The sequence below is a fragment of the Nelusetta ayraudi genome, unplaced genomic scaffold (genome assembly GCF_046127955.1).
Source record: "Nelusetta ayraudi isolate G7.1 ecotype Tasmania unplaced genomic scaffold, CSIRO-AGI_Nayr_v1 ptg000017l, whole genome shotgun sequence".
Taxonomy (NCBI): domain Eukaryota; kingdom Metazoa; phylum Chordata; class Actinopteri; order Tetraodontiformes; family Monacanthidae; genus Nelusetta; species Nelusetta ayraudi.
Window position 1 is genome coordinate 8,782,134 of NW_027466067.1, and position 12,867 is coordinate 8,795,000.

General features: G+C 46.2%; 1 protein-coding gene across 5 annotated transcripts in view; it reads left to right on the plus strand.

Moving 5' to 3' along the window:
• Nucleotides 1-12,867, plus strand: part of ppp1r16b (protein phosphatase 1, regulatory subunit 16B) — an 81,246-nt gene that overhangs the window by 42,251 nt on the left and 26,128 nt on the right. For all 5 annotated transcript variants that reach the window (XM_076025247.1, XM_076025245.1, XM_076025249.1 and 2 more), the window contains one exon: nucleotides 11,736-11,806. In XM_076025247.1, coding sequence (XP_075881362.1) covers nucleotides 11,736-11,806 — 71 coding nt within the window. The remainder of the gene's footprint in view (nucleotides 1-11,735; nucleotides 11,807-12,867) is intronic.

Sequence of the window (12,867 nt, forward strand, 5' to 3'; positions counted from 1 at the left end):
TTATGTCTTTGAATGAAGGCAGGTTCATTTAAAACACAATGAATCCATAAGGCAACATCTCAGTGGAGTCGCTGCTTCCTTTTTTTTTTTTTTTTATTGTAAAAGCAGCAAAATGATTTCACAGTATGTCAAGTTATTCCCCCAAAAACAGCATATTTTGAGACTGCAGTGTTGTTTAATGCCATGGCACGTTTTTGGGCACCATATATGCAGCCTTCAGGACAGGATGATGTCACTTTCAGGAATGTCCCTGCTTTTATCAGCAGGACAATATCAAGCTGCATTCGTTAGGCACTCCCGCCGAGAGGCATCGTGGAGAACAGTCGGCCCAACAAGTCTGACAGAGAGGTTGTGTGGGGTTTCTTCTCGACAACCGGTGCGTGCAAGAGCGGAAAAAAGTCTGCAGTCTCGGCCGCGTGAAGCAATACATCAGAGATGGAGAGATGCAGAGATGCAGCGCATGATGTCATCAGCTATTTGCAAAAACGTGTTTATTTACGGTGTGTGAGAGCAAGAAGACAATGAGGAAGTGAACGAGACAGAAGAGAAGGTCAACACACAGTTGGTTTATGTGTGTGTGTGTGTGTGTGTGTGTGTGTGTGTGAGAGAGTGTATTTAAACAGCGATACTGCGACTGCTCTCCACCACACCCTGCTGTTATGGACTGAGAGGAGAACACACCCACAGCGGGAAAAAAACAGTGAACATCAGAGAAAAACATCACCTTCGACTGCAGTTCACTGATATAAAAAATAATTGAGATCCTGTTTAAAGTGTTTAAAAGAAGCCTTGTCGTAAAACAGCTAAATGAATAAAAAAAAAAAAAAAAATGAATAGAAAGTCAACGTGGCGGCAGAATAAAATGTGAGGCTGTTCCTGCTAGTTGTTGGAGAGAAACATCAACTTGTGTCCTTCGCAGCAGACGGCCGCCCTCCAGGCTTGGGGTCTGCTGGAGGTTTCTTCCCACTGGGGTGGTTTTCCCCCGGCTTTGCTTGCTCAGGAGGGAACAGTTGATTTTCTCTTTGATTGTGCATAGCACTTCGAGACACCTTTGGTTGTTGAATTGATGGTTGACGATTGACTGTGTTTTCCCAGGGGACACAGTTAAACGAAAAAAGCCTGTGTTCCCACTGGCCAAAAATCCCGTTAACAATGGGCAGCGGGAAAGGCTCCCTGACCCGCGTCAATCAGCGCCAAACAACCCTTGCAAGTGACCTGGGTTAAAATCGGCTTTGGTTGGCTCTGCTCCGACCGGCTTGCAGCGGTAAAGCCAGACGCGTGTCAACATCGCATCTGTTACCTGCCGCTCGTTACGACGTTTAGCGTTACTTGCGCTACGTCATAATATCGCGCCAGTCGCAGCGTAAATCACGTACCGAAGCGCTCGAAAATTGTTCATTGTCCTCTGGCTTTTTACAGTCAAAAGTGCCCAACAACAAAGTGCACTGGCCACCGCTGGACTCGCTTCCATGTTGCTCTCCATTGTTTACTTCCCTGAATTCTGTCGCACCTCATCTACGCGATATCAGCGCAATGACGTCGACGCTAGCAGACTTGCAGCGGTGAAAGTGGGACCAGTGGGAAAGGGGCCAAATGCTTAGATGTCAGATGTCAATGCCAAAATTGTTAGAGGGTTTAAAAAAAAAAAATGGCGTTGACCGCCTAATGTCAGTGGGAAAGCGGCTTATGAGGAAGACGACAAAACAAAGGTAACATTGAAGGAGCCGCTTTCCTGTGCACCTGCGCTGAGCCTGAGCCTCATTGCTCAGCACCTGCTGGCGCTGGTGTCTTGGAGGATGGGATGAGAGAGGATTTTCTCCCTCCCCGCCAAGTGAAGGTCGCACCCTGAAGTGTTTCGCTCGGTGTGGAGGAGCTTCTTTTTTTTGGGGGGGGGGGGGGGTGCCGTCTGGCGTCTGTAAATCTCACCCTGCGCGCAAAAAAAGCTATTTTTCTGTCGTTCTTTTCATGGAGGAACAAAGTCGGGCAGTCTGTGGCAAAAACGTTGCGACTGAGGGCGGCGTTGCAGGCCAACTCGGAAGAACAGAATGAATCATGAAGAGCTTTTTTAAATTCTGCAACGCCGCTTTCTGTCATCAGAGAAGCGGGATTACCCTCGTGAACAACCCCTGGAGACCACCGGCGACCGTTTTCATCCCTCCTCGCTTCCCGCCGCGGTCACATTTCATATCCATGATCAGAGCTCAGGAAGCTCCCGACGTGAATGTTGGACTCGGTCGCCCGGGATTTCTGTTTCCATTGGCGTCGCACAAACACGCCGGCACACCCGCGCCGCTGTGGAGTCACAGTATGATAACAGGAAGGAAGGGCGGTTTTTCTCTTCCTGTGCGCTTGTTTGTTGCACCTTATCTTTCATCTTTTGGGAAGCATCTCGTCGGAAATTTATGGGGCTCTGCCCCAGAAGATCTGTGCGAGATTCCAGCCCGGCTCCGTTTCTGGCTTTTGTGTTGACCCTCCAACTAACGGGCTGCTTTTTAAAGATTCTTGTGTGTGCGTGTTTTTTTTTCTTTCTTTGCCAAGTCCCATGGGTGGTGGCACACAGCGATTGGAATCACATTCATGTGTTTATGTCTGCAGCTCCAACTATATTTTACTTTCTCTTTTTCTTTTTTTGAGGCCGTCTGGCTGCATCTTGTGGTGCCGTTGCGTCTGCCTGTGTGATGTGCAACATTTCAGAGACTCTCCTCTCAGAGCTCTGAAAGAAGATAGATGTATTTTTTAAGATATTTTTTTTTTTTTTAGGGGAGTTCCAGACCAAACAAAACATCTTGTAAAACTGGATTTGTTTATTGGCTGCTTGGCAGTTTGGACTCAGACATTATTGTGGTGGAGACACACTGACCCACTTTATTTGATTGCCAGTCAGTTTTTTGAATTATGTACCTACATTTTTGACATATTGCATTAAGAATCACTCTTAAGCCTTTATTAATACATGTAACACACACGTCCTTCTGCATGTGCTCTGTTCCGTCCAGATACAAACTGGATTTTTCAGCAAGTCAATGTTCTTTATACATCAAAAGAGTGCGAAAAGATTTACTTTATTCTTATTGCTAATAAACTGCAACAAAAAAGACTGTTTGAGTGATGCCCATTTTGCACTTACCCACTCACACCAGCAGCAGCAGCAGCCTGGATAGTTAATGAGGCTGGATGGATCCATGCTTTCATGTTGTTTACCCACAATTCTGACACCGCCGTCCAAATGTCACAGCAGAAATCACGGCCCGTCAGAACTGGTAATGTTTTTCCAATCTTCAGTCGAGCTGGCGTGAATTGCTTCTTTCTGCTGCTGCGGCCACTTCGCTTCGAGGTTTGATGCATCGCGCTTTCAGAGATAACGTTCTGCATTCCTCACTTTAACGAGCAATTTCTGGCGGCCCTCTTCTCTTCAACAACACGGCAGTTTTGCCCTTAGAACTGCCTCTAATTGGAAAGTTCCCTCCACTGCGCCAGACGCCGGCCCAACACACGCCTCACCAGTTGCGTTCTTGCTTTTTTTGGGGAATTTCTTGAGTAAAAAACCCACAGTAAGGAGATCTTGAGTTCGCTAACGGCTAAGTTACCGCTGCACCATCAGCCATGAAGATTGTCCTAAGTGATCATGCAGCGCATTCAGGCATCTCACGAGTTTTCCGTTGTATGGAAAGACTTATAGATGTGTTATGTTGGTCAGTGCTGTTTGCTTGGTTTCCAGTGATTAAATTACATTACCCTTCACCTTTACACAACTTAAAATATGCTATATAAGGGGCGACTGTGGCCCAGGAGGTAGAGCGGGTTGTCCAATGACAAACGAAAGGTTGGCGGTTCAAATCCCGCTCCATCCTAGTCTGTCGTTGTGTCCTTGGGCACGACACTTCACCTTGAATTGGGGCTGGCAGCGCCTTGCATGGTAGCAGCCACCCATTGGTGTGTGTGTGTGTGTGTGTGTGTGTGTGTGTGTGTGTGTGTGTGTGTGTGTGTGTGTGTGTGTGTGTGTGTGTGTGTGTGTGTGTGTATGTGTGTGTGTGAATGGATGAATGCAGGGCCTTTGTAAAGTGCTTTGGGCTACTGTGAAAGTGCTAAAAAAGCACTATATAAGTGCAGTCCATTTACCATATGTGTTGACTCATGTCAGCGTCTCCTTGGACTAGCATTCCAGTCTTTATCTCACACTTGGAATGCTCAGACCGTGTTTTTGTGGAAATGTGAAGTAAAGAGAATGAGTTTGCGATCTCACGAGGCGATGCCGAAGACACTTGCCCCGAATCTACGTTGTGTTCACGTTGCAGAGTTCTATTGGAACAGCAGAAATGTCACGTTCTTCCCGTCTCATTTTAAACACGACAGAATGTTTTGGCCATCAATCTTCCAGCTGCAGTCCGGAACTGTGGTCCAAGTCTCATTATGGTTGAGCTTTGCCTTTTTGGAGAATTTATGACAGTCATGCAGAGTTGTTTTCTTCTTTTCTTTTTTTTTTTTTTTTAAAGATTTCTCCGTTCCACATATAGGCCTGTGTTGTGTAATGAAGTAATATCGGGCAGAACAACACATGAACACTGCAGGGAGCAGAGATGGATTCTATATTCAAATGCCAGTTCACACTTTCTGAACAGGGGATAATGTGTCCTCCCCCTGTGTTCTAAAGAAATAATGAACAGAGAATTGCTTCTGTGTGCACGCCGGCGTACCGCTGCGGCACCCTTCATATAAGGAACCATCGCCGCTGAACGTAACAGCACGACTCGTGCATCATTATTTAAAATCCGTCAACACGCTGTAGCGACACGTCAGTCCCAGAATCGCACAAAACAGGTTCCGACACGTCCACCATTTCACGCAGACAAGAAGGAAAGAAATTAAATGACAGAGCTTAACATAAAATATGCATCAAAGGATTGCAGAGACACAACAACCGTGCACACAAAATGAAGGGGAGAACTCCTCTGTGTTTTCTCTCCCTCTCACTTCATGTCTGTCTGCACCAAAACCCCTCCCCCGCCCCCTTGAACTCTGACGCTCAGCTCGTCCAGCTGACGGTGACAACTCAGCAGCTGTACACACACACACGCACACACGCCCAGCCTGAAAACACACCCCAGTGTCGAGCTGTTCGGCCTTGGTGAGCGTGTCCGCGCAGCGTGTGAGCTAGTCAATCTCGCTCCGGCTCCCTCCACAGATATTAAAATGTATAACTTTCGGCCAGCAGAGCGGGACGGTGGTGCTTTCAATGCTCTGCGCAACAGTCTTTTTTTGGTTGTTCATCCCCTGTGGATTTTATTTATCGGTTTTATGAATTGTGCGTTAAAGTTTGTGCAGCATCGGTGGATTTTCGAGGGATGATGTTTTTCACTTTGAGTTCTGAGTGTGTTTAGGTTAGCGCCATCGCAGCTACCAGAGCGCTGTCTGGTTGATGAGTCTTTAATTATTGCCGGCAGGTTCTTTAATAAAGCAATTGTGCAGCCACCACTTAAGGCGTGACAGTGTTGACAGTGCTGAGAGTGTCACGTGCACTGTGTAAACAGTACAGGGAGGGCGGGTGGGGGGACGGGGGGGACGGCTGTAGCGGTGCGAAGGACTCTCCTGCTGGAGAGGAGTCGTAGCTGCACAGCGGCACTAATGTACTGAATGAATGTATTTATTTTATGTAATGTTGCCACAGTTAATTCCCCATGACCTGTGGTTGTTGCGCCAACAGCAACAAAAATCCAAAGTGACTCTGCAGTGGCGGTGATGGCGCCAGCCTCAAGTCACTATCGGTCAAGTCGGTGAATTTTAAACAAGTTTGAAGGTTTGTCTTTAAAGCAGACATGAAACATAAAACATAGTCATCATGATTTTAAAAAGAGCAAGATTCCACCAGTCAACAGTTCTACAAGAATTTGAAGTGACCACTTAGTAGAAGAAGACTCTGTGAATGTTGACAAGACTGGGTTAACAAGTTCGGCCAACGTTTACCCACACAATAGCAATGGCACCACCCGTTGGTTGAAAAGCTAAACTTAATCAGCCGTATTTTGAAATCAGTGTTAAAACATGTTTAATGTTTTTAGGGTGGGAAACCTTTTGAAAATTATGATAACTTGGTTATGTGTTTCGTGGCCACTTTAAATGCCCAGAGAGCAGCCACTTTGAGGAAAGTGTCCTGCCGCTCTCAGTTAGTTACACAGATCATCGGTGCCTTTCTGTTATTTTGCATTCTTGTAGTTACAAAAAATGGGACTTTAATGCAAAATAAACACCCTTATTTTTTACTTTCAATGCTGGCCTGCTGATTTGCCACGAGCAGATGGGCTTTAATGACATCTCATTGGATATCCCTCAATTTGCACTGTTGGCTGCCGTCGCTACTTTAACTTCTGACTGACTTCTAGCGTCCCTGAGGGCGTCACACTGTAAGTGGCGCTGTCGCCGTCACATTTCAGTACTTTGTGAAGCTGCCGCGGTAGCTCGATAGACCGACAGATGGGTAGACTGACAGACAGATAGAGAGGCGGATGGGTAGATGCACAGATTCAGAACATTTACATAGATACTCTCTTTGCTGCACTCCCAGGGGAAACGTTGACCTGGACTCTGCCAAGCTAGTCCTTTTGCACATATAGGCGCCGAGTCCCAGAAGGCAAGACACAAGCTTCAAAAAGGCACGTTAAAAAGAGCACACGCACACTGCAGATAAATACCAGGAGGAGAGCAGATACAGCACGGTTCACACCTGGAGGCATCAGTTCACGAGAGAGTTTGGTAAGACGTACACTCCCGACCAACTCCCCTAGTTTGAAGCGTATGTGTCAAGCAGCAGCAGCAGCAGCAGCAGCGTAATGGGATTCTCCAACCGGCTGAGTTTGCGCTGCTGAGCTCGGCATCAGCGACTAGCGCTGTGAGTGCAGGATACGCGACGCGTGGAGCAGGCTTCTCCTCCCTGGCCCGAAGACCGTCGTGATCCGTCGGCCGCCAGAACCGTCAGTCGCCGTTAAAAAGCATCCAGACACGACGCGTCTGTCTTCTGTCTTCTGTCCTGTTGTTATTCCCTTAAACGTTTCGTGTGGCGTCTGTACAGCTTTTGCTGAATCTTGCCATTTTGCAACTCTTGTTCCTGTGGAAACCATGCACAGGAACTGAGACATAGAGCCCAAGTTAAGCTGTTAACCACATTCTGTAGGGTTTTTCTTTTTGTCGTTGCTTCGCTTCAGGGCTCTTCAAGCCTGGCCGTGTTGCTCTGGAGTTCACCTCCGACGCGCAGCTTCAACGCATCTCGCCAGCACCGTGTTTTGATTAAACTACGTGACAGTGCAAGCTGTGTGCTTTATCATCGCTTTCATGTCTTTCAGTAACTGGCTGTGACCGAATACGGCTCGCCTGCAGCTGTGTTTCTCTTGACTTTGCTCATTCTCGCCATGCGCGCGGTTCGACGGCCGACGGGGCCCCGGCGCTGTTTTTCGGACCTGTTTGTGCAGTTTCGTTTGCACGCATAAGATCGGGTCTTGCGCGGCCGTTTAGTGTCAGATGGATGGGCTCGGGCCGCTCGCACAGCTCTGCTGCTGACGCACCACGGCGGAGCTGCAGTAAGGCTGCAACCATCTGCTGAGCTGTTCTTTTCTTCCACAGCTGCTCTCTGTCTTCTCTGCACGCTCCCCCCCCCCCCACCCCCGACTCCTGCTTTATTGCCAAAGTGCGCTGGGCTGCGTGTGAGCGACACGTCGATATTGGCGTACATCAGAGACGCCGTTTAATCGGTCGGCGTATTTGTAAACTTATACCGCGACGAAAACCGAGCATTTTTCATCAAGTGTCTCTGTGTTTTTACAGCCACATGTGGATCATTTCGAAATAACCAAATTTCAAGTATTTGTAAAATGTTTTTTTTTTCATACCCTAATTTCACCCGAGCAGCTTGACACCAAGTCCTGGAAGCATATCTGTGTGGATTTTGCAGGCTCGCAATACGTCCACTGGGAGGGAAAGTCGCAAAAACGGTTGTTTGGTTTTCACGTCTCTGTCACTTGTATTCTCCGCGGTTTGTTTGCTCGTAGCTAACTGAAAAATCAGATTGCACACAACAGCCTACTTGATTGAGATTCACATCGTACGACGAGCACTCAGTCGCCTCCTCTGAGGGGAAAAGGGGGCTGTGGAAGGAAAACACTGTGATTTTGCGCGCTTGCTGCATTCTGCATAATGGCTTCATTTAAGTTGAGTTCATTAAAATTCACTGGTGATTTCTTCCAGCAGATAAACATGGTATTTAGGCAGTCCTAGAAAGACTTGTGCAATAAAGAAAAACAAACCGCAGCTGGTTTTATGTGCTGGGGTTCCCATTACAGTCTGTTGTTTAGTGCTTGGAACCCAAAAGACAGATTTTGTTTAGTCGACATTTAATCAAGGCTTAAAGGGCCTGCATATGGGCTAAGTTGCCCCTACTGGCCAGAAAGCAAACTGCAAACAAGGCCTGCAACTTTACAACAGAACCGGCTCTTTAAATGTAAAGATACATCCTGAATATAATTTAGTTAAATTACAGCCAATAGATAGAAAAATATAAATTTGCCGAGTATACATTTACATACACGTACACTTCTGACAGTATGTCCACATCATACAGCGTTATGGCCGGACCAGCTCGATCCTATTTTCTCATCATATTTAAAAATGTGACGGCTTGAGGGATAAAAGACAGTTTGGACCTATATTTTTTTTCCCCCGTCATGCAAAAATGCTGCAGTAACGTCTTGCAGATGGCAACAGTTTGAGGGAGGAGGCGAGTGGAGGCCTCTCGTCAACCTCAATACACACCTTGCTTGTTCACAAACACTGCTTTGCATATAAGTTCTGGGCTGGCTAGTGGAGTTGCTAAGAGTTTGCCGCCTGCTACAAACTGGGCATTTAAGTACATTTAGGTCTTTAAAAGTACTTTTTTCCCGCCGCCCACTTCTGGTAAAACCACAATAAAAGACACAGTGAGTCAGTCGTACTTCGGAAGGCATTCAATGAATGCAGTGTAACTTAAAGATACATCTCTTACTTTATGAAAAAGCAGGCTAAGTACCCTTTTCCTTTTAAATTCCATACATTCTTGTGTGAATGCATACTCCTGCTCTCCACCTCGTTCCTTAGAACCCTCACTTCTGTCTATACTCTCTCCACGCCGTGGCTTTTGTGCGATTCAGACTCGCTGGCCTTGGATTTTAGGCTGCCGGTGTTTGATTTGTCCCCACCGCTGCGCTCCTGCGTCGACGGCTGGAGGGATCACTCGCAATTATGACGGCGGGGGTGTCAGATCAGAGGTGGAAATCAACAGTGATGCTCATCAGCAGCCTAATAGAGAGACCTCTGTCAGAGAGGAGAAAATTTAACTAATGTTGTGATCGCTGCATTTCCATCTATCTTCATCATCGATGAAAGAACCTCGGCAGTGTTTGGCTAAAATTGGTTGTGTTATTACAATGTAATAACATAACAATAACAATGTAATAACATAACATACATTGTATACATACATTGTGTATACACATAAAAAGTCTGTTCTGATACTTCATTTTAAGTAATAATATATCAGTTCCTTTTTGCCATTGGTTGCATCACCATAACAGCAAGCAGGAGCCAGGTGCAGACAGGCGCAGCTCACGGTCACTTCAGTCCAGTCAGAAGGAAGAGTTCAGAACTTCGGGGTAAAAACAGGAAAAATAAAGCAAGCAGACGATGCCGAGGTGCCACCAAAGTGACACCTTTTTCAGCAGCGGTATACAAGTGATGGCCGTGTCGTCACTGAAATGGAACCTCGCTCGCAACAAAAAAAAAATTGTGTTACTTTCAGTCTTGTCCTCCCACAGACAAAACACTAAAACCGCATTTGGGCAAACTTATGCATAAATCAAAACCACTTCAGCGAAGAAAAAAAAAAAAGCCCAAACGGTGGAAAACCTGCAGAAACCTTTGACAGCACACAACAAATTAGCAAATGGAACGCAGAGTGCAGAAACCTTGATGTGGGAGGAAGAAAAGGTTAAAGAGACGGATAAAATGCACAGGGTGACAGGAGAGAGAGAGCGTTGAAATGTGACAGTGTGGCACAGAACAAAAAGGAGAAGCCGTGGTTTCCAAAACTTGAACAGAATTCAATTTATGGCATTAAATCTGCATGAAAATGAGAGAAAAATAGAAAGCGCTTTTGTTTTTTTTTAACTGTTAACTTGGACTTGTCTGGGAGGAGGCAGGTTCTGACAGCCTGCATCTTGTACTTGCACTCTGAAAGAGTGTTTTCACCTGGACAGTCTACAGCGAAATGTCTCTGGCGACTTCCTGTATTTAGCTGTCAGCTGGGCTAGCTGACAGCTAGCTTGTGATATTCCTGCCACAAAAGTAGATGATTCACAAACACTTTCTGATGCAGTGGCTGCACAGATAAAAAAAAATATCTGAAGTTCTGAATAACTGCCATTTTTCACGCCTCCGAGTAAAATGTTGAGTCCTGCAAAGCCAGCGTCAAAACAATTAAAAAGAAATTCATTAAAGTAATCAGCTTTTAATCTCTGCCGGCGTGCTGCTGCCATACGTCAATGAGATGGAAGTACCGGCAAATAGAAAAATAGAAAAAACAGCCTCAAAATGTCAATCATGACTCGATGTCACAAGCACAAATAAAGAAAATGAAATTTTCAATTCTGAATCCAGTTGTCGGGTTGTCTGTTCTCCATTATGTCAGCGGGTTGAACAGAACTGAAAACCCTTTCAAATAAAGCACTCGTCGATAAATATAACCTAAACACACACAATGTGGTCTCATCTTTCCTCTTTGGAGAGCAAGATGCCGTCGCAAAAAAATCCCTCCGCCCAACATTCAGCATCGCAAGCTGCTTTCTACACTCTCTGCCTCTCAGCTGGGCTCTGCCGGCCAAAACCTGAGGATCATGATGACGCCGAGAGCCGCTTCCTGCTCAGATTTACGAGCGCTAGCTGACAGGTGGCCAGTATTCAGCTGATGATAGCTGATATTTTGTGTATTAGGGTGCGAGCCAAAAGGTTTTACGCCTTCAAAATGGTCGGCGGGCAAACAATGTAATCCCGAGCGTCATGACATCATGCTACGTACACACGCACACACACACACACACACACACACACTGAGCCACTGCCCACCCCTCCGTGAGGTCAGTTGGGTAACGTCCTGTCATGGGAGCCGATGATTTGAGAGATTAAAGCTCCTGAAGGGATGATGCAGTTGAGATTAATGGATGGCAGATTGATCGGCGGCGGCGATTTCAGCGAGTACCAGGAAGGTGAAGGCAGACGGCAGCGGCAGCAGCCGCAATCGGCTGACGGAGGATGAGCGTCGTGCGGAATCTCATCACGCTCCTCATTCCGCGGCCCCATGTTTGCTCTCTCACTCTCTAAAATATTGAATTTATAGCAGGGCAGGTGCGGCGCCGAACGTGGTGCGACCTCGCCGCCGGAGTCAAAAGTGTTTTCACAATATCTCAACGTGCAGCCATAGATTTTTTTTTTTTTTTTTTTTTTTTAATCAGTGAGAGTGGGACTGTGCAGAGCTGCAAGGCGGCTGGATTTGTTATAACGTCCCAACAAGGAAGTTCTGGGTTTTTTTTTTTGTTTTTTTTTGTTAAGCCAACTGAGGGGAAATCGCCACTTTAATTATCACTGCAGCAAACGTCCGAGTTCTGTTTTTTCCCCAACCTGTGTGCTTGACCGTGTCCTTCTCCATCCCCTTCTCCCTCCAGTGCGCTACCTGCTGAGGAATAACGTGAGCCCGGACCTCTGCAACGAAGACGGCCTCACCGCCCTGCATCAGGTAACTGAAGCCTTCTCCACCGCGTTCGTCTTCTCCTGATTTCTCCTCATGGAATCTTGATTTTCCCAACAAATGAGCACACGGCCACGAACCGACGCGACCAAATGAATGAACGGGAGGCAAATACCGCCGGTTCACTGCCATTAGCGGGTACGAAATTGACGTTAAAATAGATTCATGGCCAAAAAAAAAAAAAAACGCTGAATGGCAAAAGTGATTGTCGTAGTTCTGGACACCTGGATGGTAGGTTTATTGTCTTAAGAGAACAAAGCCAATCACATTCTGTTGGAGAACCTCCATCAGGTTCCCTTCTCAGCCTTGCACCAGTCCAAACCAGGGCAAGACCGACTCCTCCTTCACTCCCTTTGCCGACTGTCTCCTCAAGTCCTGCAGGAACAGGAAGCTTTCAGTGTGACAAACTCATTTGTTGTTCAATTATTCACTTTTGTTTTGACTCCAGCCCTGGTTTATGAGGGTTGTTTTTTTGTTTGTGCCTACGCACATTAAAGCAGGAAGTGTTTTGCGTTTCCCACTCCTGCGTCAGTCAATCATCCCACCGAGAGCAAAGTTCCTGAAGCAGAAGTTGGGAAAATATAGGGGTTGGAGGCATTTAAAGACATTAAAGTGTCAGACTGAAAGTGCCGAGGATCAGTTGTTCCCATACCCTGCAGCGTTAATGGATTGTTGCTCAGTGTACGGCTTTGATTCTGTCTTTTCTTCTTACTCGAATAAAATCCTTGTTTCTAAAGGTGACAGCAGGTTTTCCAACGAGCCCAACAGACTCGTAAGACCCCCTGTGATGGCTTGACTTTAGAGAAACAATGTGGAAATGTCCCAGTTGTGTTTCAAATAAGTGTGTGCCAAGTGTAATTTTGAATATTATTTTTTTTTGATTTTTAATCAAGCCTTTCCATCTATTTAATAATTAGCAGCTTCTCTGGACGCTTAAACAAACGAACCAAATTAACCTACTTTTGTCGAGCCAGATTGCCACAAGTGCAACTCACTTTGTTTTTTTCCTTTTTGCAGCTTTCCCTTTCCGTCTTCATATTTGTCATATT